This window comes from Lasioglossum baleicum, chromosome 16 (genome assembly GCF_051020765.1).
Source record: "Lasioglossum baleicum chromosome 16, iyLasBale1, whole genome shotgun sequence".
Lineage (NCBI taxonomy): Eukaryota > Metazoa > Arthropoda > Insecta > Hymenoptera > Halictidae > Lasioglossum > Lasioglossum baleicum.
Window position 1 is genome coordinate 5,576,767 of NC_134944.1, and position 27,292 is coordinate 5,604,058.

Genomic DNA, 27,292 nt, shown 5'->3' on the forward strand with positions numbered 1-27,292 from the left:
GATCAAGATGGCGCTTCGGGCGCAGGTACGAATCATATTTATTTGGACGTCGGACCACTGTTTTCATCCGCTCGAAAGTAATTATTAGTCGTAGAAATCAAGAAATATACACACAGTATACATTTGTTGAATTATAATATAATTGTCGTTTAACACGGTGCACAGTGTTTTATTGTACGGTGACAAATACAACATGAAAGTTTCGATAAAGAGTAAGTATGCTAACGGAATTGTTGTTTATTTATGGTTACCGTTCTCGTTCGATGATTTAAAGAAAGATAGCGACTTGAATGGTCATACGTTGGTTGATACATTATTCTCCCGTGTGCTCGCACGCCCATATTTTCTTGTAAATATATGTAATTAACAAAAATCTGTTTTATAGGTTGGACCGGTGTTGCCACCTGGCGCTGGATAGCGAACGATGACAATTGCGGCATTTGCAGAATGCCCTTCGATGCCAGTTGCCCTGATTGCAAAATCCCAGGAGACGACTGTCCTTTAGGTATGTGATACTTTTATTCATATAAGTACAAGTTTTCGGCAAACGATCGTTCTGTTACTTATGACCTGTCAGCGAAGTTCAACTTACGTTCCCGTCCGCCATCTTTGTTTCTTTACGCGCGAAGATTACGCTTGTACTTTTGATTCTGTGATGCAAATCAACGAAAATCGAAAGTAATAAAATGTTGATCTAGACTTAGCGTTTGAATTAATTAAGTCGACTAAGGACAATGAATGGAGTTTGTCACTGACTACTGTCACGGTTATGTTACTGTCTTCCGCGCGCTGTACCGGCGAATCGTCATCATTTTACCGGCGTTTCGTCACTCGGTGATTTTTAATTGATTTTGAACATTCTTTTCAACATTTATTTGATTTTTGCTACATTCTATTAACGATCCACGCTACTTTCACATTAATAATCGTACTACTGTAGTAAAGATATTTTCCAGTACGAATATTGTGCATTCAAAGTTAACCGAAGGTCACGGCACTGTAGTTATCTACCATACTGTAAATATATAGGGTGTACCTAGTAACTGACTCGAATTATGAGGTTAGAAATATAAAAAAATTGTGAACAGACATTTTTCATTTTTTTTAAAACAAAGTCGGAATTTTGCACTGAATATTATTCTCAGCTTATTAACCCTTTGCACTTGGATCTATCTTAACTCGAAAATGAAACATTTCTTCGCACCTAGAATATTTCCATTCCCTATGATTTTTAAAATTTCATGGGTATGTCGTACACAACACCTAATTGTTTAGTAATTGATTAGATACCGACATATTTAATAATGTGAACAATATTTTGACGATGAAAGAATTTTCTGTTCGGCTCCCGTTCACCGTAATCAAAGCAGACAATTTTCATTTTCCGTAAAGTCTACCTATTGCTGTAGTTAGGACGCCCAATACTTCCGATCGTCGAACAGATGTCAATTTCTGTTTACTCCGCGTGGAATGAACGTATGGTCGAGAGTCATTCAGTGGCGCGGCACGAGGAGTAGCTTTGTGCTAGCGGGAAGGTTGTTTTGAGCTTTTGTGGGGCATGGGGATCGCTCGAAAATTGCCGCCGCGATGTCTGCGCAGTTGCGGGTGGCAAATATCGATCGGTGTTGGCACGGGGAGCGAACCGGATTCCTCGCACACACCACTCGAAACAGAGAGGGCCACGCAATACAGAGCGTGTTCGGGTGGCACACGCGTACTCTCGCGTGTCGTGCGATGTAAACGTGTAACGAACGCCGGTCGGGAAACAACATAGTGGTCGCGAGAGCCAGAGAACGCAGAAGCGCGCGTGCGGTCCGTGACGAACGAACGAACGTACGTACGTTCCTCTAAAACACGTTCCCCGATGTTGTTCCAGTTTGGGGACAATGCTCGCATTGCTTCCACATACACTGCATCATGAAGTGGCTGCACTCCCAGCAAACCAGTCACCTATGCCCGATGTGCCGTCAGGAATGGAAGTTCAAGGAGTAACTGGTTTCACGATGGTCCCGCAGGTGTCAGCACGCAACGAATAATCAGGTAAAGGTAAACCCACCACCTGCCCACCGGCGAGAATGCCGCATTGTCCTTTTACCGAAAACCCTCGGTGCACAAAGTCGCAGCTTTGGCGCGCGACCATGCACTTCCGACCGGTGGGCCCACATTTCCTTTTAGAAAAGTCTTATTTCAGAAATTCGGCTGCTACTGGAGAAATTAGCTAAACAAATTCGCTAGAAAGTCCTCAGCGCGATTGGAACGTCAGTTATCTTGTTCAATTTTCTAGATTCCCGGCTGTTTACCGAAATTGAATGATCCTCCGAAAGAACGAAGACGGTGTAGACGATATTAACCGCGAGGGAGCTGTTGACAATCCGGAAAGAAATAATTCCGCAAGTAGGGTCGCCGGAAGAAGCTTGTGGCTCCCCAAAGGGAGTGCATTGGAGCATCGTTGTTATAGAGATTAAGGGGGTAGTCTCTTTTCCAGGATTGCAAGGGTGCGGGATGCGTCTTCTCATTTCTCGATAGTGCAATGAATTTCAGTAGTCGAAAGCGTTAGATATACTTGAAGAGTACAGTGCACACTGCACACGTGTCCCTGGCGAGGTTGATCCTACACTGTACTTGAGAAACACGCAAAGAATCCAATTGTTTGTCGCCGTGACGGTACTTGTCCCCCTCGACGCACTGTGAATCATGCGAGTATTGGCAGCGATCGCTCGCCAGCTTACGTAACGTGTTTCCTCGACGGTTTTGTTCATCGGCAGGAGCGCGATACCGTGAACGGAGCTCGTCGGGTGTACGTTATCCAACGCCATTTTCACCGGTTCTCGCTTCCTACATCAAGGAATCCGCTTATCTGACGCAACTTTTCTGTACTGTCCTCGCGTGGGGCGACGCCGACGCTGCCGCGAGAACCGGAGGCACGAAATAGGGGACGAAACGACTTGCAACCGATTCCGCTGACGCAACTGACTTGGACAATGTTTATTTTGCATGAATCGCCGGTGTTATATTTTCCAATTATTGAAAATGTCGCAGGGACAAGGGGAAACTATCTGTTAGGAGTCCGATCGTTGTTTCGATCAACAGCAAAGTGATACACGCATTGCTTCCAGGTGACATCTTCCCAGCCTCGAAGAGCACCTCGTTCGAAGCCTCGACTCCCGCTCGGTCATATCGCACGACTATTTCGTTCGAGTTTCATTCACACTCTATTTCCCGACGCCGGTTGTTCTACTTTCACCCCGATTCATCCGTTCGATCGGCATCGAGGGGAACGAGTTCCCAATTTTTCCGGGGCCGCTCGTCGCAGCGGAAAATTGTCGCGATGGAAAAGCGATCGACCGTAAGATAACGCGACAATGCGAGCGCTAGAAACGAGGAGAGAGAACGAAACACTCGAGGGTACCATAGACGAGCCCCTGGTCAGAGGGTTTGGGGGCTCGATAGCTGTGTGAGCGCAGCGGAGGCCATTTTTGACAATTTTCTGCAGCGTGATCGCCTCAGAGCCTGCGATGGACGTCTGGAGATTTATACAATTTTGATTTTGCATAAAGATACGCAGTGTACTTATGAAGATGTAACGAAGGACAAGTAAAAAATTCTGTTGCAATCAAGTTGTTTATGCCAACGTGGATGCCGTGACACAATAAGTTGGAAGATTTATTCGTCGAGTTAGCACGTATCCGACTACACGATTAGAATTAGTCATTTCACCGGCAATAACCGACGATTGGACGACCAATATTAGCATAGTCATTTGCGTCTTGCCGTAAATAAATGACTCCAGTTTTCTTATATCGAAGCGTATTAAAATAATCCATGAATATTAACGGGAGATGAAGTCATAGTTTATTAGAAAATGGAAGAAGGAACAGAAAGACAGCAAGCTGGAATGACGAGAGTTAGCTCGTCGTCTCCGGGATTAAACTATCATTTTATGCTTTACAAGGGACTTGCAGAGTTTGTTGATCGATGGGTCCTCAATCGATCTCTGATTTCAGAGAAACTGTTTAAAAATGCCGGTCAATATCAAAATGTTTTAACAAATGCTAGGTACCACCTTCGTAAAATATCAAAATAATTTAGGATCGTCGATTTTTATAGGATCGTCAGGTTTTTCGCGAGCACGCGTTGCGTGGCGGAGATAAATGGTACGGGTCAGGAAAGGTTTCGAGTGCTGGGAAGCGGGCACGAGCGCATAGCGAGCGGATTCGAGCGCTCCTCGGCCGATGCAGTTCGCGCTGAACGAAGGCAAGGAGACCTAATGGGCCCCTTCCCTTTTTCCTCCTCCTTCTCGCCGAGCTCTTTCTTCTTCTTCTTCTCTGTTCCGCATTATGTACTCCGTCGTCCCCGGGTTACTCTCTCACGCGATATCACGACGATACGCTCCCAGAATACTTGCTGGCCCTAAAAATCTTTCTACCACAGTAGCGCACGGTTAAATTTACATTATGCCACACAATTTAGGTGGCACACTTGGCTGAATCACCCTGTACAACTAACACGAATCCACGAGACACGCCAAAATTGTAAACAGCAACTTCTACTATTTTCCCCGTAGTTCAGACTGACTGCAATTTCTCCACAATTTTCGTCCCACGTTATCCAGTAAAAAAATCAAGATAAATTCAATCGTGTGTTATTCACGAGGCGACGCACACTACTATCAGAGCTCGGTAGGTTTACTGTTACATTTATCCGAGCACTACCGCATTATCATCCGATTTCTGGTCCCCGCTGTGCCCCCAACTCGCAGCTCCGTTTCTCTTAGCGCGCATTCATTCGCCACACGATCTTTCTTCTCATTCAGCGGATCGCGGGCTTGCGTTTGCTCACTCCCGGCCTCCTTTTCACGCTGTTTTCTCCGGCTTGTAACACGCGAGGGCCATTTATCCGGCTCTATTCGCCCGGTAATTAGCGACACGGTGGATTTATCAGGGGACCCGCGATAGGAGGATCATCTTCGCTCTGTACGCCTATGTTATGCCCGTTCTCGCTTAGTTCATCGCTGTCGGCTCTCTTCGTTATCCATTCCATTCTATCTCTGCTCTCCCTCTCTTCCCCAACTCTCTCTCTCTCTCTCTCTTTCTCTGACCGTGCCCCTCTTCGCGTTCTCTTACTCGCTCACACAATCGCATGCAATCGTTCTCTCACGCGCGCACACACACGGACAGACACCTCGTCCACGAAGAGGTAGGCACAGGCACAAAGCCTCTACCGTACCGCGTCTACTGCCTACCTGATGCCACGAGAACTCGGGCTCTCGAGGCAGTCACGTGGTCTCTCGAACGCGAAGGATGTTTGTGGGATCGCGAAGTCAGTTCGCGACGGTTCGCTTAGCGGGCAAGAGAGAGAAACGGTGCTCGCGAGGCATCAAGGTGAAAAAGGAGGAGAAGGAAGTAGTCGACGAAGAAGAGAAGGAGGAGGAGAAGGAGGAAGACACACGAACTGGTGGACCAGCGGGACAGGAACAGGGACAAACAGGAATAGGGACAGGAGGGGGAGATACGTGGATAGAGAGGATAGAAGGCGGCAGTGGATCGAGGATAACGAGCGTGTCCTCGTCGATGGAACGCGCGTTCCCCGCGTAGCGACAGCCTTACGTTTCCGTGCGATCATCTCCGCTCTCGATCATCGGTTATTTTCGGTGGATCACATTCCCGGTGTCCGAGGAGTCCGCTAGGCGAGCGAGCTCGAAGCGAGAAAGTAGGCTCCCGCGGGGAAACCGAATGATAAAGCGCCTGAAACTCGGGAAACGCGAGAGCGTATCGCTGCTGTTGCGTGTCGCTGCTGGCAGAGACCTCGGCTTGCGTTCCTTTCCTGATCGCGAGTGAATAAAGTGAACAAAGCTCTACGCGCGCGTTGCCGGAAGTCACGGTAAAAACGCGCGGCGCGCCGCAAAACTGGCTGCTGGAGTCGCGAGAGCCTGGTGAAACGGTACTATTGTCGATCACCGCGCGCGCGCGCGAGCAAGCGAGCGAGAAAACGTTCTCGGGGCTCTGTGTGACTCAACGCCGCCGATAAATCGTGCGAGTGGGAGCACCGACGACGATCGTGACCGTTTCATCCAGTGAAACGGAAATGAGTAAACAGTTTTATTAACAAAACTGTATCGCCGTAGCACCGCGGACGATCCGACGACGATGCAGGCCATGCCTGTTTCCCGCGCGGTCCTCGCAGGACAGTCCCCGCGTCGACGCTGCATCGGCAAGGGCTAGTTTATCACCAATCCGAGTGTCCAATTTCTTCTGCGACTGGGATATATCTTAGAAAAGTCCATATCGCTTGTTCTTCTTCCTGCAACAAGAATCAATCTAGGATCTGTCTTAGGAAATCCTGGGTGTCTTCGGAAGCCTGTGATATCCACGGTTGTCACGGACGACTTCGACCAGCGTCTAGCCAAGACCCCTCCAAGGGACATGCTGGCGGGACCCGTTCGGCTAGAGCATAACGGATCGAGATAAGGATCGAGATCTCGAAGAATGCAGCTGGCGGCGACGCAGAGACCTCACCCACCGCCGGTCCCGCCGCGACCAAGCCGGCAGGTGGTGGCAGAGGCCCTTAAAAGATCCCCAAGGCCACCCTGTCCGACTAGACAGGCCCCGCCGCCTCCGAATACCAAACCCTGGAGATCCGACCAGGAACAACAACAGTCGAGCCAGCAACAGGTGTGCGCGAGCAGCAACGCTGGCCGGACGGTCGTCTACGAGTCGACGACCAAGGAATCGAGCAAAGAGCAGCAAGACACTAGCGAGCCGGTTGCTCGGGTCACCGACAAGGATCGAGGCAGCGTAGCTGCTCGAAACGCGAGTGAAAGGAACGCGGAGGAGGAGGAGGAGGAGGAGCAACAACACCGTCAACATCGAAACCCGCTGGAGAAGTACCGTCCGGTCGACAAGGAGCATCTTGAGAAGTCCGCTGAACAACAATACAGCTCGAAGAGCTATGAGAACGCGGCCGATCGTCAAGTTCGAGCTCACGGTCGCGAGAACCACGAAGACCCGGACTCGAAAAGGATCCAGGCTCGGGAATCGAAGGATCAGAATGCTGATCAGAGTCGAAGATCGCCTGTCGAGAGGAGCAAACGGCTGGAGAACTACGAGAGAAGCGAATCCGCGGTTTCGTTCAAGCCGACGGCGCGCGAATCGAGGATCGATAGATCGAAGGAGAGGAACGCTGGCTCGGAGAAGAGCGACGCCGAAGCTCGTCCAACTCCCACGCGAAGATCTTGTCTCGCGAAGAACCGCGACCCGCCGAGGAAACCTACGACGAATGCGAGTTCGCACGAGGACGGATCGAGCGTGAATGAAAACATAGAGCCCGCCTCGAACGTTGACCGTGCCACGATAGTCGTTATCGACGAACCAGAGCGTAAAGCTGCGTCGGACGCCGGTGACGTGGACGAGCAGAATGGGACCGCGAACGAGAACGAGAACGACAACATTCATCGGCAAGATTGGCTGGACGCCGGTGTCCAATACTCGTCCACGCAAATCACGCTGTCCGGCGACGACAGTGACCGAGTCAACGGGCTCGATCGCTGCGAAAACGAGAAAATCGGTGACCTTAATTTCATGAGGTAACCACCCAGCTCCTTGCTCCGCTAACGAGTTCTTAGAGATTCATTGCGATCTTTTTCGGCGACACCCTGTAGCCTGGATTTTTGCTGGAACTATTGATGTTCCTTTAGGATAATAACTGGACTGAATTTATTCAGATTTCGTTTACGGTAACACGAAAAATCTGTTCCAGCGCTCGAAGTAGCCTCGCGTGTCCGCGCGCACGAAACATAATCGCGATATCGTGATACCGATAGGATACGGACATCGCGGTTAGGTGTGATCCAATTAGAAGATAGATATCGGAATGCGCTTGCGTTCGTCGTTCGACTTTCTCAAGTAACACGATGCAATCGAGACAGATACTCTGCGTGATTAATTAGGTGTCAAAACGCAGGCTACCGGATGCGTTCAATGCCTCTCTTCCTCTCCGTCCATTACACTCGTTCAGTTTCCTCGCGAGGCAAGGACCCCGGACGCTTATCAGTCCGTAATGATGCATATGAAATGTCAGCTCCTGTTGCTCGATAGTTTCCAGAATAGAAATTATGGTAGGAAACGTGTTTTCGCTTGTCTGACGAATGCTTTTCCTGTTGCAGTCTACAAGAGAGGATCGCGATGTCTTCCCTGCAAGGTCTACCACCATTGCCGAGGAGTCTCAGCGGGTTTAACCTAAGCGGCGGCGGTGGCAGAGGCGAGGGTTGCGAACCACCACCTCCACCTACAAGATCGTCCAGCAAAACTCAGAGAGGCGGGAAAGCCTCGATTCAATCGTCCTCGAGGCCATCTCCACCTGCCAGGCAGCTGACCACTTTGGACACCCAGCTGGCCATACTCAGAAGGGAAATGGTGATTGCCGAAACCTTGTTGCACCTTGCACACCGTCTTTCAAAAAGGGAGACCCTACCTCCCGTCCTCTCCGTTCCAATTTCGTAACACACCGTTGCTAGGCTATTGTGTCCCTGCTTTTCGAGAATAGTGGCTGACCACCGCAGGAGACCGCTGTTCATCTTCTATAAGAACCAAATATAAAAGATGTACAGTGGTCTCTTATGTAGTGTAGACTGGGCTGTTGCTTTCTTCGAAGTTTCGAAGTCTTCGATTTGTATGAAGTTGTTGTAACTTACGAGTTTCAACAAATCGAAAAATTAATAAAATATTTTACAGAATTTTCACAAAATATAAAAAATAAGAGAAAGCTTCAAACTTCGAAGAAAAGTACCAGCCCTAGTGTGGACCCCTATAGATCGTCTCGTCGTCCGGTAAACGTCCCCGCGATCTCTGGATCGCGGAACGCCGATCGATATTAGGAAACGATTACGTTTTTCCCTGGAATCCGGTGATTGCCTTGTTACGACACAACTATGCGCAGTGGAAACAACAATTTTCTCCTTCGCGTTACGTAAAACGCTTTCGACCGTTCAGACGCGGTAGCGAATAAGGATGGTCACCGTCGACGAAGAAATTCGAGATTTTCCTCCAGCTACGAAACAGTTAGTCATTAGTTGCGTTAAGCACCGTTACCAAAAAAGTTCCACGAGTTTTGTAACACTCGAACGACTCAGAGATAGTAGTCAACGTTATCAGGAATCGTGTGATCGATAACATCCAAACAAGATCCTCCTTATCGGGGAAAAAAATTCTGTCTGAAGTGTGTTTGAACCGTGGCGTCCTCAATTCGTTTTCAACCGTTCTCTCGCTTTTCTCGCCGATCCGAACCGAACCGTACCGATCCGCTATCTCGGGGCCAGGCGAGCGCGTGGGTAAACTACGAATCACGATGAATATGTATTCGTAGCGTGGGATAATATGCGGAAGAAACGGCAGGTATGAGCGTTTATATCATCGCCCGTTCCATCGAAACGTTACCTTTTTCATTGGAGCCGACGCACGGTGGGCCAGAATCGCGGCAAAGCTGGACATAATTCATGTCTCTGTTAATTGTACATTATTAATTACGAACAGAACGGTTCCAGGGGTTTTTGGGGTCGTAGAATCTAATTTCTTAATTGCTAGAGTGAGGAACTGTCTTTATTATATACATCGATCGATGGACAGAAAAAAACATACACTGTTCGGCTGCCAGCAGGGCTAATAGTTTAATAGTCAATCCAGACACGAAGCGAACTGGCACAGCCGCTCCCACGCTGCATTCCCTCAGGCGTGACTCCCCCCTTTGCCACCTTTTTCTGGCCGTTCTCTTTCACCTTCGTTGCTTCTACCTCTACTCTGTCCTTCCTCTCTTTCTCCTCCTCCACTTCTTCGTCTTCTTCACCTTCCTTCTCGGCACACCGGTGTACGCCGACACCTCTCATTTCCATTCTCATTTTACGCCTCCTATGCAACTCCCCCTTTCTTCGTTCCCACGGACTCCGAGCAGTTGCTTACCTGTTTGCTTGCGTGGAAATAACATCGTCCCAGTCCGTAAATCCCGGATCAACATTCGCCTAGACAGAACGATGCAATGCTTCTTCCATTCAGAGAGAAGCGAACACTCAATACCTTCATTTGAACAGGGACAACTATCCCAGACAGTGCTTTGACAAAGTAGTCATTCTGGATCGTACTTTTGCAGTTCGGACTCCGGCAGTTAGACCTCTCGCTGCTTTCTCAACTGTGGTCGCTGAACGAGTCTATCCAGGAATTCCGACAGCTTCTGCAGGAGCAAGAGGACCGAGCGCCGTCGCCCTCGCCCAGCAGCGAAGAAGGGGACGACACTTCTTACGGGACCCATCCTCCGCCACCTCCGAGAAGAGCGGCACCCGTTGCTCACCATCACAGACCACCTAGACCACCGAGACCCGCCAGGCCACCTCCCAGCGACGATTCACCGTCCAGTGAAGAATACGGAGCCGTTTGAACCTGCTAGACCCTCGAGCGTCGCCTCGAGAGCTGTTGAACACAGAAGCGTTCGCATGCCGGAATATATCACAGTTTCAACAAACCTGAAATGACCACGTGACTTGTCTAACGTTTAGGGAAAAAAATTGGACAGTTAGGGTAAATCGATGATGTCCTGAACGAATCGGTGAATGATGCGATGAAACGCGTCGAATTGTATTAGTACGAGGAGCTTGTTGCTGTTCGAAGGTACCTGTGAGAACAAATTCCACGACAGAGCCATCGCAATACTCGTTCGTTTAGTTTCGTTAGTGTTCATTTGATCGCAATTGTGTTCGATCGTTAACCACGTAGAACTTAACACGTCCGATTGAACCAAAATACTGACGATATCGACTCAAAAAATAATACAACGATTCTCTTTCTCTCTGTGCATAATTCGTAATAGGTGAAGAAGGATTTATTCTCGATAGGGGTTGTTACTTTAGTTGCACGCGTGCTCTTTCTTCTATTTGTGATAGCAGTCGAAGGGGCCTTTAATTAATTATTGATAGAGACTACAAGTTTGTGCGAACTTGAGCATTCCCGTGATGATTTATTGAACGATGACCGAGCAACGGATCCGAGCCTGCGAATCGACAAACTGCTAGTGAGTTCCAAAGAACTGTGTTCGAAAGTCCTTCTATTTCTCTCTCTCTCTCTTTCTCTTCCACGTTTTTCTCCGCTGTTACATTAACGTCCATTGCAGAGTATTCTTTCTTGTTAAATACGAATAGAAATGCGCTGATACAAATCAACAAGGTGTCGTCGAGCTGTACAACGTCGCCGAGAGTTCTGTAGATTAATTCGAGTGTGTAAAATAAAGGATAGGACGTGAGGTACAAATAAACGAGCTGCAAGATGAATGACTTGGTTGCACTGCTCGTTCCTATTCTATTTTACTGTGGGTTACTGTAGATCATTTGAATTTATTTTAACAATTAGAGAAATGGTGTAAAATCACTGTGTATTTACATCTTCTGTGGCAGTAAGTGTACAGTCGTCTTACGCAATGTTTTGTAAGGGTGTATAAAAAGTAATGGTCATCCTTCATAGGGGTGAATCTACACCTTTGGATCGGTGGACATTTGTAAGTCTACTGTAAAAAAAAATAGATCCTGTCCTGAACGCTATTATATTTTATTTGAAATTTTTACTTTCAAATTATCATTGCGCCAATATGGCGGATTTGGCGGGAAAATAAGCGCTTCGTCTTGATTCATTTAATTCGACTCATTAGCAAGAATAGAAAACAGATCTTGCCTCAAATGCCATCATATTTAAATTTTCAATTTCTTTAATCTTTTAATTCATGCGGTAATGTTTCAATTTATTTTTAGTAGTTTTTCCGCGAATATTATCGAAGCGATCACCGCGCCAAAATGGCGGGAGAGGAGTTCCGTCGTTCGAATGGAGAAATTTCCTATTGGACTCGTCAATGAAAATTTCTAAGGTAAACTTCGTCCTAAGCCCTTCAATATTTATGTTGTATTTAAAAAGATCTTCCTGTAAAATTAATTACGAAAAGACTCTTCGTTTCAATGGGCCCTCTTACGGTGTTCGCAGGAGTCACTGTCACTGTAGAGAGGTTATGGTCGTTGCGACGACTGTTGTTTGTATTTACGAAACGTGAGGAACTATTTGAAAGAAAATGGCAAATGAACACGAGACGAGCGAAAGGGGTAAAAAGAGGAAGAAGAAGCGGTCGCAAATGCAGATGGCAAAGAAGTTCGCGAGACGAAGAAACCACGGGTCTGACATTGATTCTGACACTTACCAGTACATGGTGCGAATTTTGGAGCTGATGCGAGGTGAGTTTCCAACGTTCGAGGAGAAATTGATATTCGTAAATAATGTGTACGAGCAAACCGTTGGCCACGAGGTCGAGTATGCACAAAATCAGATTGGATCACGTGTGATGGACTCGCTTCTGAATTATGCGAATCTGACCACGCTTCAAAGGTTAGTCGAGGCATTTGGGTCCTCTTTGCGACCGCTCAGCAGTGACAGGTTCGCCAGCCACGTGCTTCAGAAGATCATAATCGTCTGCGCTGATAGGGGAAACAGAGTTCCATCCAAGGAGCAAACTACAGATTCTATACAGGTTGACGAATCAGAAGTGAAACTGTACAACGACATTGTATTCAGACTGAGTAAATACCTTATAAACAACATAGAGGAATTTGTATTCGATACGTATGCGAATCACTTGTTGAGAACTGTCGTGGAATGTCTGGCCGGTTTGATAGACAAGACCGAGAGCAACGACAGAAAGAAAATGACGTATGGTTCCAGGCGCAAGGTCATTCCGGAGTACAAGAATTTGCTGTTTCAGGCTTGCAACAGGCTTCAACAATGGCCTCAGTTTCTAGAGTTTGGCAAAGACGAATTGACTTCTGGGTTAGTACAAAGTGTTCTGCATTCTTTGAAAGACACCTATCCAGCACTGGTTGAGGCTTATGTGAAAAAGATCATTAAGGAATGCTTCAAACCAGGAGAGGGTAAGCGATCACAGGTTTTTGAAGCGGAATGTTCCTCTAGATTACTGGAGGCTTGCCTGGCAGTAGCAGACACGAAATTGTTCGAGGAAATCTACGAACTATACTTCTCTAAAGAATTAAAGGATCTGTGCTTGACAGAGAGTACGAACTTCAGCGTGCAGAGACTGCTGGACCACTGCGGTTCGAAGGAACTGTTCGAGACAATATTCGAAGAGATCTCAGCCTGCGTTCCTGAGATTCTCAGCAAGGGCTATAATGGTGTTCTAGCTAGTTTAGCGAACGCTTGCTTGAGGTTACAAACTAAACAAGGCGCATTCGTCACTGCTCTCTTGAAGGCACTTCATTGCGAGGCGAACGATAGGCAGCCGAAGGTTGTCTTGTGTATAGCGTCTCTGAAAACGTGGGAGCAACTGAACGATTTGCAGAAGGAGAATAGCCCGAAGCTTTTTATCAATTTGCACGGAAGCTTGACCGTGCAGGCTGTTCTCAAATTCAACAAACCGATCAAGCTGGTCAATTCCTTGTTGGAAACGAACGGGGAGGACCTGTTGAATTTATTCAGCGATCCGAAAGGCAGTCGTATAGTGGATGCTTTCATGAGCAGCAAATACATTGGAGAGAAAAGCAGGGAGAAGTTTGCGAAGAAGCTGAGAGGTGGCTGGGCGCAATTGGCGAACAGCACGCACGGTTCTAGGAGTCTGGAGCAAATATGGCAGTGGGCGGGTATGAATCAGAGGACTAAGATCATGGAGGAGTTGGCTGCTGTTGGGGAATCTCTGAGGTCCACGAAATCAGGGCAGATCATCTCCAGTAAACTGAACATTACCCTGTTCGCAAGGAGCAGGAATGACTGGACCGAAGCGTTGGGCAAGGAAGAAAAGACTAAGACGCTGTTCGCTGACATCCTGGGTGGATCAGCAAGCAAAACTAAATAATTACTGTACCGTTGCTGTAAATAAATGTTTCGGAGAGGGGATGGTTCCCAGAAGCGTTATGACATAGAATAATGATGTATTTCGTGAATTTGTAAATACAATTTTTTAGAATCCATCATACACCCCTGCAACAGAATGCAGCTAGGAAAACATATAACGATTCGTAATCTATACTTGAGCAAAGTGTTCCTAATGCGTACGATCGATAAATTCGTATTACCTCTCCTCCTCTTCCTCCTCCTTCCGACGGTGACTAGACTTACAAATTTATACGTTGATTACGTTTCCGACGCGTACAAAGTAAAAAGTTGTAGGCGGTTCTCGTTGCAATCGTTAAATCTATCAATTGACTAGGAAAACGTCGACGTACCGTGCTTTCCTACACGGTAGCATAAACTCAACACCGTTCGCGGTATCTCGAACACGCTGAAACGAAGAAATCTGGCAAAGCAACCGGCTGCGATGACACTGTCCAATTTTCCGTTTCGATGACCAACAGACGACATATTATAGTACTCTGGGGATATTTATTTTTGCAACTTGAATTGTGAAAGCTATACGAATCATTTTTACGTAGAACTGTTCTATAAACATTGTTTTTACAACGGTTAGCATGTTAACTATCGAAACGCAAAAAGATAAGATTTATCGGACAGTGCGATTAACATTGGATGACGTCTCTCGCCAGAAATCGGGCAGGAGTTTCACTTTAATTGAACGGTACTGTGCAGTGGCGATTGCGGAGGACTTGAAATTTGCATGAAACGCGTAGGAAGCATTATGCGGAGAGACGACAATAAGAGAATGCGTGCTCGTTCTGTTTAGCCGCGTTTATTCCTGATTCGACCTTCCTCTTTGCGATCCGGAGACGCTCGAAATGGCGCAAGTAACACGCACCGAAAGGGACAGATATCGAGTAATTCTCTACGTTTCGTTACCAGCAAGAGCAGAGAGTGTCGTGACTTTATATACATCGTATACTAAGCTAGGCAGAAATTGGACGAACGACGCGATGATAGAGGGCGGACGATCCCTTCGCTGTGCAAACTTTCCCATCCGTTTTCGCGCGTTGCTTCCTGCGAAAACGGAAACGATTCGGGCTTATACTCTGTCGGTTGCGGGACTCCGAGGAAGTTGAACGGAACGAAACTCGGGACTAAGTACGCAGAAGATGTATGACTTGAGAAACGAGAGGGTGTACGGTAATGCCTCGGTCGGTGCTCGGAAGATGTGCACGATTTTTGCGAAGAATTTGAGGAGCCACGGAGCTTGAAGTATCGGTAAGACAACAGATCCATTTAACAAAATTGCTTTCGCTTCTCTTCTCATGGAAAATTTTGTTTCTAGGCTAAAGATGTTTAGTGGAACCTCGATTATCTGAATAAATTCTACTGATTGAAACGCGCCGTAGCTCTCTCGGAACAGAAGTTGGTGCGTGACTTGTACCGAGGCATTACCGTAGATCGCGCGCACGATCAACGCGGATCGTAGTGGATCGGTTTAGCGAATCGTCGGGTATGATTGTATTTTACATCGTGACGTCACTTCCCTTTCGCGGGGGTGGTGACCGTCGCCGGCGCGGTTACTTCCGCTTCGTTCGTCGCGAGGCTTCCGGAAACGGTCCTCGGAGGGCTGCGCGATGTGGATCTGCTGGTTTCTCGAGTTGGAGGGTTGTTGCAAGTGGCATGGTGTCCTCCAGCCTCCCAATCCCGATGCTGGCAGAAGGATCCGCAGTACCGAGCTATTCCGCAGCCGCCGCAGGTCTCCAAAGCGGGTCTCCCGCAGTTCCAACAGCTCTGAAAATCGAGCTTTCGAAAGTACTGAGGAAGATGATGTAACATGAGGTGCTGGAGGATTAACCCTTTGCGGACAAGGGTTAATTGAAGCTTCGTCCTCTAGGGTTTAGGGAAAATACTCACCGATCCTGAGACGGTCTGCATATGCGAGTCTTTCTCTTCGTCGGTGATCGATGGCGTAGAGTTCGACGTGGTGGTCGGTACCGTTCTGCCGTTCGAGTCGTTCGGGTTGCCGTGAACCCGAAGAAACGGTCCCTGCCGGATGTGGTTCCTCTGGGACATCGGAAGGTCCAGCATTCGATGCACCCGGAGGCGTTCACTGGCCCTGGATTCAGCTACAGCAGCTGCAACGGCTCGCTGCACCTCCGCAACGGCCGCCCTTTTCACTTCAAGTACCGCTTCCTCTGCAATGAAGATCGCACAATTTATAGCGAGACGCTGGAGAGGTACATCATAGATATAGATTTGTACTGACCAGCCTTCCGTTTCACCTCGGCGACCTTATCCTCCGTAGCCTTGATAGTCTGAGCAACAATCTCACCAGACAAACGCTTCAAGCTACCCTCTCGATCTCCAGTAGAGGATTCCACCTGGGAACCATTCGTCGATGACGGGTTATTGCCAACGACGCTGTTCCCATTGCCATTCTGCGTGGCAGTCGATGCTGTTGCCAACGGAGGCGCCGCAGCTGGACTCGAGCAGCCACGAGTCTGAAGAATGGCCAAAGCCCTCTTCGTCTTCTCGACCATGCCTAGAATGCAGTTCAACATCACGTGAATGTTCTTCCACTCGTCGTCCAGACTCCCATTCTGCATCTGAGCGTGACTAGGCAGCTGTTGCTGCTGCTGCTGCTGCTGAGTCAGATGATGCGTTCCAGAGAACGCATTGATCTGATTAATCTGCACGAGACTAGGCGGAACCGGACTGGGACCATGACCGTGACGATGCCCGTGGCCTTGCATCGATCCGTTCGACGAATGAAGAGGATGATACCAACAGTAAGAGCCTGAACTGTCGGTGGACGTCTGTTGCTGCTGTTGCTGCGCGTGGTGGTGGCTCCACGGGGTTGACAATCTTTTCCCGTACACCGGCATGTCGTCGAACAAGACGCCGTTCTCGTAGTACCTGAGGATCCAGCGAGAAAGGCTTTGAGTGAGAGCTGCAACTACAGATTGGTACCATTAACCTTTAGTTACTCGCACCTCGATTTGTACAAAATTGCTGAACAGCTATTTTAGTTCCAATTCATTATTCCTTTACATTAACTAGGTCTCTGTTAATATTTTTTGACAGGACGTTCGACAGGAATTACGCATTTGCGAAGACATCAAAATTACCATGATCCCATCCGAGTAACTAAAGGTTATTCTTCTAAGATCCTTCTTAGTGAACAATATATGTAGGTAGCTAACGATTCAAATTGGCTGCGAGATAATTAGTCTTTCGTACTCGTAGATCAAAATGGACCCCATCCGAGGCTCGAGCTGCAAAAATAGGGAACGAACGAGTCCGCGTTCCGGGCAATTTCAACGTTGAAGATCCAACGCGACTCCAGCAGAAGAAAGTACCGTCGATACGAAGAATTGTCCCACAAATCCTACGAATCCCGCGAACTGGTTAATTCGCCACGGTGTGGTAGGGTAGAGAGTGAAATTTCGCGATCCGGGCCAGTTCCGTCCCTCGAGAGCGGAATGCACGTAAACCCTAGCCGGCGGGATACCGATAGGCACTCGAGGCAAGTTTACTGGGGAGGGTAGAGGGTTCAGAGTGGAGGGGTCCCGGGGGTGGAAGAACGGTCAGGGGTGTTCGGGAAAGGTGGTACCCCGATGATATATGGAAACGTCACCGGCAGACATATCGAGAGGAGGCCTGACCTGCCAGCATTGGCAACGCGCGCGCGCGACCGCCTCGTTTCGTCGCCTTCGAATCCGCTCCGGCGCCCCTTCGCGTTCCACGTGCACGCGCATGTCGCGAATCTAGATCATCATCTGCTAACTACCTCTTTAATTCGTCGCTCTGGCTATCTATCGTCTTCTACTGATCGTTGGACTCATAAATGAGGATTTTAACTGTTCAACGAGGAGTTCAAGCAACAGTTGAGCACCATCGACCTCGATAATTGTTTAACATGTCAAGCTCATGTTTTAATTGGCGTAGTTTCGAGCAAGAGCTGTAGATCACGATAGATACCAGGAGACGCGAGAGCCTGCGGTCAAGAGTTTTTCCGCAACGACGATGCGGCCGCGTTTGCGGCTTGGCAAATGCACTACACGCGCCGTGTACTCGCAGGTGCGTGGCTCTCGTTGCTTGAATTATTATCAAGGAAGAATCCGCCCCTTCCCCACAATTTATACGCAGTCGCATGCAGCGCAGTCGTTCATTGAAGGTGTAACAGTGAATTAAGGATCAAATCAAATGTATCCTGACTGATATTTCCAGCTAGAATGAATGTTCACTTACGGGGTGTCGGATGCGCGACGTTTCGGTGCGTGTGCCTCGTTCCTGGAGTAATGATGGAGACCGGTCGTGGCGTTGACCGTGTGCTGAATGCCCCCAACACCGGGATTCGAATTGGATCGCATGCCGTAATGAGCGGAGCACTGGTTACTGCTGTTTCCGTTACCGCCTCCTAAACTGTTGCCAGCTTGCTCCCCGAAGATCTCCACTGGCTCACCCGAGGACACCAAGCCCACAGCCTCCAGGACCGCTGTCTCGTTCGATCGCAAGAATTGCGCCGCACTCTGCAGAAAATTCATTATCACATGAGCTAGGAACGCCTCTGGACGTTTCTGAGTTTATACTTTCATTTATTTTTGGTTGATGAATATGTTCTAGTTTTCCGATTTGCAAATCTACTGTTTTCAGATCAGAGCATCATCAAAATAATGAATGATCCGAAGCAGATCCGGAATTTCCGCCGTAGCGTTTCGTTTCTCGAGAAGGTCGTTCGGTTAGCGCGAGGCAGGCAGACCCGCAGGCCAGGTCAGCGCGACAGCTCCCAATCAGCTTCGATTTTTAATATTCGCTCGTCGGCTTCTTTACGGCCGACACCTTTCGTCGAAACTTTCGAACTCATACCCCTCGGCTGCCGCAGTCTGCTTGGCAGAGTGGGATTTATCGCTTCTAATTCAATATCAGGATCTCTCCCTTCTCCTCGCCGTGTTCGTTTCGCCGCGGTTGGCAACGTTTTCACGCCTTACCGCGTTCGCAATTCCCAATTAACGATCTCATCGATCGGCGGGTCAGGCGCGTACGCGTACAACCTCCGATCGATTCGTTCTCTTTCCCTCCCTCTCTCTCTCTCTCTCTCTGTTTCACCGGCGCGAAGAATTCGTCTTTAGCCTCTGAATTCGAATAAGAACGAAACAGAAAGAATGCCGACCTCTCTTTCTCCCCCGATCGTTTGCCGTTGGCTGCCTCGAGAAATGTAAATCGTTGCAATTAATTTGCAATTCGCTACCGTCGCCCGACTCCTCCACCTCCTCCTTCCTCCGCCTCTCACTCCTTTCTGCTTTTCCTGCGTTTGCCTTTCCTCGGTGTCGCGTTCTTTGTCGGTTCCCGGGGTTCGTTCTTTCGTCTGTCTTCCTCCCCGTTCTTTTTCGAGACAGGCGGCGGCAGCTGGAAGCTGTGTCGTAACCGGAAAGTCTCTATTAATTCCGGGAGCTACGACTTTGTTCGTTCTCGACGCCATTACGAATTCCCGTCGGCAGACACCGTTGCGCCGATGATCAACGCTCCCGGCGCGATGATCGTTGCGATCGAAAGGTCCATATTCTATTCTAAATGATCGATCGAGGCAGCGGTTTCCAAACCTTCTATTTTTTAAATAAATATGATTATATACGTTAGACACGTTTTAAATAATAAAAACTTTATCACAAAAAGGGTGGAAACCGCTGAATCAAGGAACGATTATACTGGTCGCTTAGTTTACACGCAGTTGACCTTGTTATGATTCCATTAAAAAAGCAGCACCTTCATAATTCTTCCACTTGCAAAACAAATAAGTAGACCACGAGTTTCTAATGCTTCTTCGTGTTCCGTAGCTGCGGATCCCCGGACCAGCATCTCGAGGACAAAAGGATGCTGGTAGCGAGACGAGAGATAGGAAGGCTGGTCGGAACGGAGAAGTGAATACGTCGACCGTTAAAAGGTTAAAAAACAGCGATAGTTTCCCGGGAAAAGCCGTTTAGGGGTAAAAAGTTGTCCCCGATGTCGAAGAATCCTCTCCGATTCTCGATTCGTTCCTGACCCGTGTGCCACGCTCCCGCCCACGATCGCGAAGTAGCCTGGGAAATTAAAACAAACCTGCAGCCGGTCAGTTCAAGCTCTGTTGATTTTACTCGTTAACCCTCTCCCAACCCCTAGATACGTTGTTTTCTTTGCTGGATGGTCGTTGTTCGCGTAACTCTGATCTGCATCGGACCGGAACGCCGATCAATCGTTTCCGGGGATATGTCTCACCTGGTTGTTCGCTCTGGCAGCGTTGCTCAGGTCCCTCTGCAGGGATGGCAGAGTGTGCTTCAGGTACGGTAACACGAAACCACGAAGACGGTAGTTGGTAGCTTCCTGCAGAGCCTGGTGGAACTCCTCCGCGGCCATGCTCCCGCTCTGCAACGACAAACGAGAGGATTCCGCTCGATTAGCGTCACGGCATTCACTCTAACCTGTTTACCTCTTTGTACGCAGCGGAAAGTTACCGGAGATAGGACGGATTCGGTTTCAAACCCCCTTCGAAGAGAACGGACACGAACGAACGCGTGCGCGAACTCGATCTCGGCTCTCTGTCACGTGCCGTGATCGTTTTACGGTTAACGGCAGCTGCCAGATGTCACGGGATGCATGCAACGTCGATGCACGCGCGACGACGTAACTCGAATACTTCACCGCGCGAGATTCTTCGTTAATCGTGATTCTGATCCTGTCCGGAGGATCAGCGTTCGAACGTCTAACAAGTCTTCAAGTCGCTGGACAGAAAGGTAAAGAGGCTCGCCGGTATTTTCCGAGGGTTATATGTAGGGTCTTAGAGAGAGACGGAAAACGGACAGGGAAAAAGGTCCCTTTTCGCTAACGGGGAAGGCTCCGCGCGAATCTGGCCACCAGATGCGGGAACATGCGAGGGCCAGGCGCGCACTCAACCTTGGGGAAAACCAGGAAATTAAGGAATCGGCTAGTTGGGACGTAAACGGCCTTACCTCAAAAGGAACCTTTGCGTGGACTCGGAACCGTCTCGCCTAACGAGGCAGGGAATCGTTTCGAGAGCTAGCTCGACGAGAAAGGAGCAAGAAAAATATAGGACATGACGGATTTACCAGAAGCGCCAGGACCAGCGTTCGCACGGTGTCCCCGGTGTCCGGGGAGATATCCGTAGCGAATTGCACGAGAGTACCCAGCAGCCTCTTGAACATGCCGTGGCCGGCGAAAACACCGGCGATGCATCTGGTGCCGGCGGTGCCATTCGACAGCGGGGGTACATCGTTCTGCTCTTCCGTTCTGCAGTTGGCAGGAGCTGGACCACTGCCGCCGCCACCAGCACCACCGCTACCGCTACCACCTCCGCCAGAACCAATTCCATCCTCGAATTCGGGCTTCAGGGTGAGCGAGGATAAAGGGCTGTCGTTGTCCGAAGATCCAGAGCAACCGGTTGCCCCTTTGTACTCCGATCGCGGACCATTGCTCTGCTTTTGTTGACCGGCCGGCACCGAGACCCTTTGATGCTGAGAGCCCGGAGAGTGCACCTCCGGCTGGCCGTCTTCCCGCGACGACTTCTCCCGCGTTGCCGTGCCCACTGCAATCAAATTACACTCTTGTCTCCTCAATGTACTTTATCAATCAATACTTCTATAATAAATGTGCTCTGAATAATGTTTCGACTCTTTTCAGTCGGAAGAATGTCACGGATGCGACGACAAAGGTTCCGCAACCAAATAATCATCGTGGAAAAAAAAGTTTATCACTTGAGGGACATCATCTCGCGAAGGATATTGAGACATTTGCTGCCACTGCTTCTGACCTCCGACGGCCGCGACGTTACGGAGGGAAAGCAACTCGCTCCCCGTTGTTCCGGAAGCGACAGGAGCGAACATTGGAGGGAGTATTTCCCGTGGAGCTCATTCTACACTCTTTCTTCTCAGTTCCAGAGTTAATCCACGATATAGTCAAACCTCGATTATTCGAACATTCGGACCATGAATGAAACGAGTAAATGTGCTCTGAGTCGTGTCATGTTTGGACTCGTTTCAATCAGAAGAATATCACGAATACGATGACAAAGGTTCCGCATCCATATAATCATAGACAAGAAGTTTAATCAATTGATGAACATTATCTCGCTGAGAGGATGACATCGACGCTCTCGATAGAAGGTCAAGGAAGGATATTGAGACATGTGCATCCACTGCATGTAACCTCCCCGTTGTTCCGGAAGCGACAGAAGCGAGCATTGGAGCCGAGATACGCGTCAATGTAAAAATGTACGATTTATCTCGGCAAGAGTCGAAAGAGCGTTTCACAACGCACAAAGGACAACGTCGCCGCAAACGTCCTTTGTGCTCGGCACATCCGGGGAGCCGTCAACCACGGGGCACGTGAAACGGGCAGGCGAATCGGCCACTCGTTTACAAACACGCTGATAAAGGCACACGAGCACATGGATGCGCGTCGGCCGTGTACTCCGGGTGCGTGGGTGCAGCGGATAACATGCAATTACGGGCCGTGTCATCCACCTTGTCTTGTTCCCGTTCTGTGTGTTCCGCGCGTTATCTCGCGGAATGCCTCCAGCGCGATGGCGTGCGTGGCGGAACGCCGTCACGGGAATATGTATGTCGATAACGAAACGTTACACGCCGCGATTCGTCCGCGAGCCGGCCGACAGACGACACGTTCCGTCTCGTTCCTTTCACGTGCCACCGGCCACGATTAATCATGCGTTTCGTCTCCCCGGCTCGCCCCAATCTCTTCAGCTTTTCGGTCGCGAGCGCTGCGACGTTTTTATTTGCTCCGCTTCTTCGCTTCCACCATCTTCTAAATTTTAGTTTGTTCGTAACTAGATCATCGATTGTTTTATAAAAATCAGGGTGGTGAATGTGCAAATACTTTAAACGCATAAAGATAAACGCAGTCTATTCATAATAATTGCTTTCATCTGTGCAGGTACTATTTAATCCCTTGCTGTATTTTTCAACGAGCCACGCTCGTCACGAAAATTCTGAACAAAGTTTAACAAAAATAAATGTTACACTTTTCTTTTTAACTGAAATACGATTTGATTCGTTTATAATCAATATTTAAGCATTAAAATAAATGCAGCCATATAAAAAATTTCTCTTCTACGACATTTTTAGGAATAAAGACGTTTTAATCGCTGCAACTGTAAAGAAAATGATACGGCAAGGGTTTAAAATAGTTCAAGACCTAATCTTTATGATACTTCGTCGTTTATTAAAGAATGTACGTGTCCGACTAACTCTTCCATTCTTGCAGGTCTTGTCATCGAGCAGCGGCCATGGAAGAGGATCGTCGATCCGGATCAGAAAGAGAACGAGGACCCGGAAAGAGACGATCTGACAGGCTCGTGGGAACGAGTGTTTTCGCGAGATGGCGCGTTAAATTCGCAACATAGCTGAGCATGGAAGGAGCCGAGAGGCAACGGCAGCAGCAGGAGCGTGAGGTGGAGGTGGAGGAGGCAGGGTCGGCGCTGCCGTGTCACTGCCACCTGACGCCGGTAGCCAAGAGGTAATTACCTGTACCTGAACTCTCGGCAAACTAAACTACCTTGAACGCAACTTACGCTCCCCGGCTCGCGCTCCGATTGGGAATCAAGTTCGCCGTGCGCTGCCCCGCCCAGCAACCTCGTTATCAAGCCTTTTTCACACGGACCCGCGAAGAAACGCGCGTCGAATCGGCCGCGATTTATCTCCGCGCGTACAGACGTTCGCGCTTTTTCAGCGAATCGCGTCGTCGTCGTCGGGTGATTGCTTGATCGAGCGCTACTGGCGAACGTTGTTGCTGCTGTCATCGCGGGCCACGATTCTCAACCTCCCGCGATCTCAAACTGTATTTCTGTCAGCCCTCATCTTGGGTCCAATCTTTATTTACGATTTTGATGTTTAGCTGGGCGACCTTTTAGAAAACACGATGAGCAACCTGGTGAGTTAAGAATCTTTCATTTTCCGGAATTAACACAAAAATTGTTTTGAAATCTTTTTGAAGGTACAACGGAGCGGAGTGCGTCGCGCGGCCCAGTTTCGCGAGCGTCGCGACGTTAAGGAGGGAACGCTGGATCGGCTCGTGGGGAGGGGCGAGCCCGGCGAGATTGAAAAACGATTAGTTCGCCGGCAGGAAATATTCGACGGGAACTCGATTAGCTGCGGCCCCGGCCGTTGCCTCGGCGAATTTCCGAGAGCGAGCGACACAGATAGAGAGAGAAACCCGGGTCCGTGAATCGCGATGCTGCGCCGGTGGTTTTGACGCGCACCTGGAGCACACCAGGAGCAACGTAGAAGCGGCTCGTTGTCCTCGTAGACGACGTTCCACCGAGCGCGAACAGAGATCGATAAAGCGCACGTGCTCCACTCGGCTGAGAGTCCCTGGGTGGAAGTAAGTACGCTGGGACTCAGCTGTCGCCTCCTAATTGCCGGGACAATGCAACAGATGGCTTTGATCGCAATCCCTTCCCAGCCATCTCTTCCTCCCTTCGTTTCCTTTCTCTCCACTCTTCGCCCTTCTCTATTTGCCACGATTCTCCCTCTCTTTTTCCATCGTACATCTTCTTCTTCCCGCTGCGTCGTCTTCTTCTTCCATCCCTCTTAGCCTCGCGATGTCACGATCATTTTTTATTCAACCTTCGCCGACTCCTCCGCGATTTCTGATCGGAAAGCTTCCGGCCGATTCTCGACGTCATCTCGAGGAAACTCATAGATGAAAACTTCGCTGAAATATCCGCGATATTTTTCTGATTCAGATGAGCCCAAACATCGCGCGATTCAAGTTGTCCCTCGAGACGGCACAAACTTTAGCCGATAATTCTGCTAGAACCGAGTGGAATTCGCCTTCCTTTCGAATTCCTGCCAGGAGACAACTTGTCGCCACTGATTAGCTCGCATAATACATGCTCCGAACTATGGCATGTTTGTACTCGTTCTAATCAGGAGAATGTTACGAACGCGTTAGTGAAAGCTCTGCTTAAAAATCATTGAAAACAAACGTCCCGTCAGAAATCGTCATTTCGGGAATGTATTTTCATCCTCGTCGCTCCAGGGAGCATGTTCAAGAGCCATACATGTATAACGGGCAGCCTACGGTAAGGAACATCGTACTCGCACGTGTGGCGCACTATAAAAGTTCAGCTTGCCTATTCAGCACGGTTTAATAGCACAAATGTAGAAACACATGTCGCGTTATGTAGCTTTCACAATCGAACGGTGGCCAGCGGTGGTTCTTGAACGAGAGCCAATTAACATCTGGGGACGATGTTGCTTCCGCAAGAGAGGATTAGCACTTGGGCGACGAGGGTCGGGTCTTCTTGGACCCAGCATTCTAGAATCTGTCTAGAATCCGTCGGTTTTTCTAATGACTGGAAAGTGCAAGGCGCTTGGAATTTCTGCGATCCGATTTGCCAATTTTACGGCAGCTTTCTGCCAGCTAGCGGGGCTCGATAAAGGTGTAAAATATCAGCGGCACGCAGTCGAACCGCAGATACCGCGCGATTCGGTGGGATTTGCGGTCGGGCGGTTTAATATCCCGTGGCGTCGTCGGTCTAAGACCCATTCCTTGGAATTGCAGTCGGCGGTGATCCTAATAAAGTTTTCGGGGTGGTCGGGGCCCACCTTTCAAGGGATCGGGGGCGTTTAAAACTCGGCCGCGGTTAAATTGGAGGCGGCCGCGACGGAAAGGAGGACGGATGGTGTTTCCCGTGGAGCTCATTCCCGTTCTACGTCGTAAGCATATCCTGAGAAGAAGGTGGGTGGTTGTATGTGTGCGAGAGCAAGCGAGCGAAGAGAGGAGAGCGAGCGCGAGCAGCACACGGACGCGACTATCGCAAAATACCTCGAACGGCAACGTCGGGGATGCCGACGGTGTACCGGATATGATATCAGCCTCGAGCAGAATCCCGGTGGAAGCGTTGGACGTGCCTTATCGCGTCTGGTCCAGGCAGTCAGCCAGAGCACGAACCGACCTAACCAACACAGAACCGAGGCCAACCAACCAGCTTGACTGACTGCTCGCAGGAGTTTCACTCGTCCCCCCCCCCCCCCCCCCACGGAGAGAACGTTCCGCGAACGCGTTTCCCGCTAACGGGTACCCGGGTACCCGTGTGTACCCGTGGCACTATGCACTTTGCCACCCCTCCTCTCCCATGTCCTAGTCTCTTTCCATTTTCCCCGGCTCCGAGTCCCTCGGAACGGAACAGATCATCGGCCACTGTGTGTTCGAGATTTAAACGATTCTTTCCCTTCAACCTCTCATTGATTATTTAAGATCCTAGTTAATTATAATCATCGTTATTTCTTCTTCAAACATTCGCCAATATATCCGTGACATTTTCCTGATTAAAACGATACCAGACACGACCCAGTTCGGACCGTATTTACTCGGTCAATCCACGCTGTAGTAGAACTTTCGCTTATCCAAACCGATTCAGATAGCCATTACATTTAGTGGAATATCTCGGAAATTATATAAGCTAGAGGGATGGTTCCAATGCCCAAACGAACTGTTTTCTTCACTCTTCGAGTCGATCGTAAAGTTGTCATCACAATTTTGATACTTAGGGAAATAATCGCGTGTACACATTAAAACAAGACCGATAAGGCGAGACGCGCGATAAGGCGACTTACGAGGGACTTCGAAAGAAAGCCACGTGTCTCTGATGGCCCAGCCATCTGTCCGCGGGAACCTCTGCTCGCGAACAGCCCGCGTAAATTTTTTACGAGCCTTTGGCTAAATTTCCCAACCCTCTCGGAACCGATAAAAACCGTTCTCGTTCGTGGCGCGGCTCGAAAGTTGTCGCGGGAGAACGTAATCCGCGCGAGAAATGCTATTCTCCGCGATAAGCCTGATTTAGCGAGAAGTCGACCGGTTCGACCTGTTCGATTCCGAAATGTCTATGGCCTTAAAAAATATTCGGAAGTTTGGTTCTTCAGTGAAAATAGCTCCGAGTGCTAAGGGTTAATAAGTTTCCACGGAAAATTGTTATTATTCGTGACTATTGATTGGTCTTTGACTATTCCCGTATGAAATCGCGATGGGGCAAATTTGATATAACATTCGGCGAATTGTTTTTTCCAGGTTCGAAGCGCTGTGCGGCGTCGCGTTAACGAAAACCAATCGATCGGACGAGAAACGTTGGTGCGCCCCGCTCGGACACGATGACGGGGCTTTGACGAGAGAGACGGCCTTTTTTCCTGAGCCATTTCCAAGGTAGCTGCGGGCTCCTGCCCGTCTAGATAACCAGGGAGAGGTCTAAATGTACGATTCGGACGAGAGAGCGTACCCGCGCGATGGTTATACGGGTACCCCTATGCAATATTCCAAACTAATGCGCGACGTGCCCACAGCCGAACCCGGCCGCACCGTTCCCGACGCGGAAACACTCTTCTTTTCACGTGGAAACTTTT

The 27,292-nt window shown here is 49.1% G+C and overlaps 4 protein-coding genes and 1 long non-coding RNA gene across 13 annotated transcripts in view; 4 read left to right on the plus strand and 1 right to left on the minus strand.

Moving 5' to 3' along the window:
• Positions 1-11,308, plus strand: LOC143217140 (anaphase-promoting complex subunit 11-like). Of its 5 annotated transcripts, XM_076440945.1 has the most exons (5): positions 15-77; positions 166-212; positions 386-505; positions 1,877-2,040; positions 8,162-8,300. In XM_076440945.1, the coding sequence occupies exons 2-4, from the start codon at positions 194-196 to the stop codon at positions 1,990-1,992; spliced, it is 255 nt and encodes an 84-aa protein (XP_076297060.1). In that variant the 5' UTR covers positions 15-77; positions 166-193; the 3' UTR covers positions 1,993-2,040; positions 8,162-8,300. The 5 variants fall into 5 exon arrangements, with proteins under 5 accessions (XP_076297062.1, XP_076297061.1, XP_076297060.1 ...); XM_076440947.1 differs by lacking the exon at positions 8,162-8,300 and adding an exon at positions 3,117-3,256 and having other exon boundaries at positions 1-212; XM_076440946.1 differs by lacking the exon at positions 8,162-8,300 and adding an exon at positions 2,285-3,110 and having other exon boundaries at positions 1-212.
• The window catches only part of Nvy (CBFA2/RUNX1 partner transcriptional co-repressor nervy), a 25,681-nt gene continuing 8,983 nt past the window's right edge, over positions 10,595-27,292 (minus strand). For 2 of the 3 annotated variants that reach the window (XM_076440932.1, XM_076440933.1), the window contains exons 3-8: positions 20,987-21,462; positions 20,139-20,285; positions 18,135-18,415; positions 16,150-16,799; positions 15,798-16,078; positions 10,595-15,674 (exon numbers count right to left, since the gene is read on the minus strand). In XM_076440932.1, coding sequence (XP_076297047.1) covers positions 15,420-15,674; positions 15,798-16,078; positions 16,150-16,799; positions 18,135-18,415; positions 20,139-20,285; positions 20,987-21,462 — 2,090 coding nt within the window. In that variant the 3' untranslated portion in view covers positions 10,595-15,419. Of the gene's footprint in view, positions 15,675-15,797; positions 16,079-16,149; positions 16,800-18,134; positions 18,416-20,138; positions 20,286-20,986; positions 21,463-23,140; positions 25,916-27,292 lie in introns of those variants that run through there. The other variant, XM_076440935.1, reaches the window with a different exon arrangement.
• On the plus strand, positions 11,458-13,950 carry LOC143217139 (nucleolar protein 9). The gene is made up of 2 exons (XM_076440941.1): positions 11,458-11,895; positions 12,009-13,950. Exon 2 carries the CDS (start codon positions 12,094-12,096, stop codon positions 13,876-13,878), a length of 1,785 nt encoding a protein of 594 aa, XP_076297056.1. The 5' UTR covers positions 11,458-11,895; positions 12,009-12,093; the 3' UTR covers positions 13,879-13,950.
• LOC143217151 (uncharacterized) lies at positions 18,323-24,143 on the plus strand. Of its 2 annotated transcripts, XR_013010739.1 has the most exons (4): positions 18,323-22,039; positions 23,157-23,408; positions 23,787-23,822; positions 23,886-24,143. It is a non-coding gene; the product is annotated as an uncharacterized LOC143217151 (long non-coding RNA). The 2 variants fall into 2 exon arrangements; XR_013010740.1 differs by lacking the exon at positions 23,787-23,822.
• LOC143217150 (uncharacterized) overlaps positions 24,286-27,292 on the plus strand; it is a 4,141-nt gene continuing 1,134 nt past the window's right edge. The window contains exons 1-2 of one of the 2 annotated variants that reach the window (XM_076440963.1): positions 24,286-25,634; positions 26,964-27,143. In XM_076440963.1, coding sequence (XP_076297078.1) covers positions 25,576-25,634; positions 26,964-27,099 — 195 coding nt within the window. In that variant the 5' untranslated portion in view covers positions 24,286-25,575 and the 3' untranslated portion in view covers positions 27,100-27,143. Of the gene's footprint in view, positions 27,144-27,292 lie in introns of both variants that reach the window. The other variant, XR_013010738.1, reaches the window with a different exon arrangement.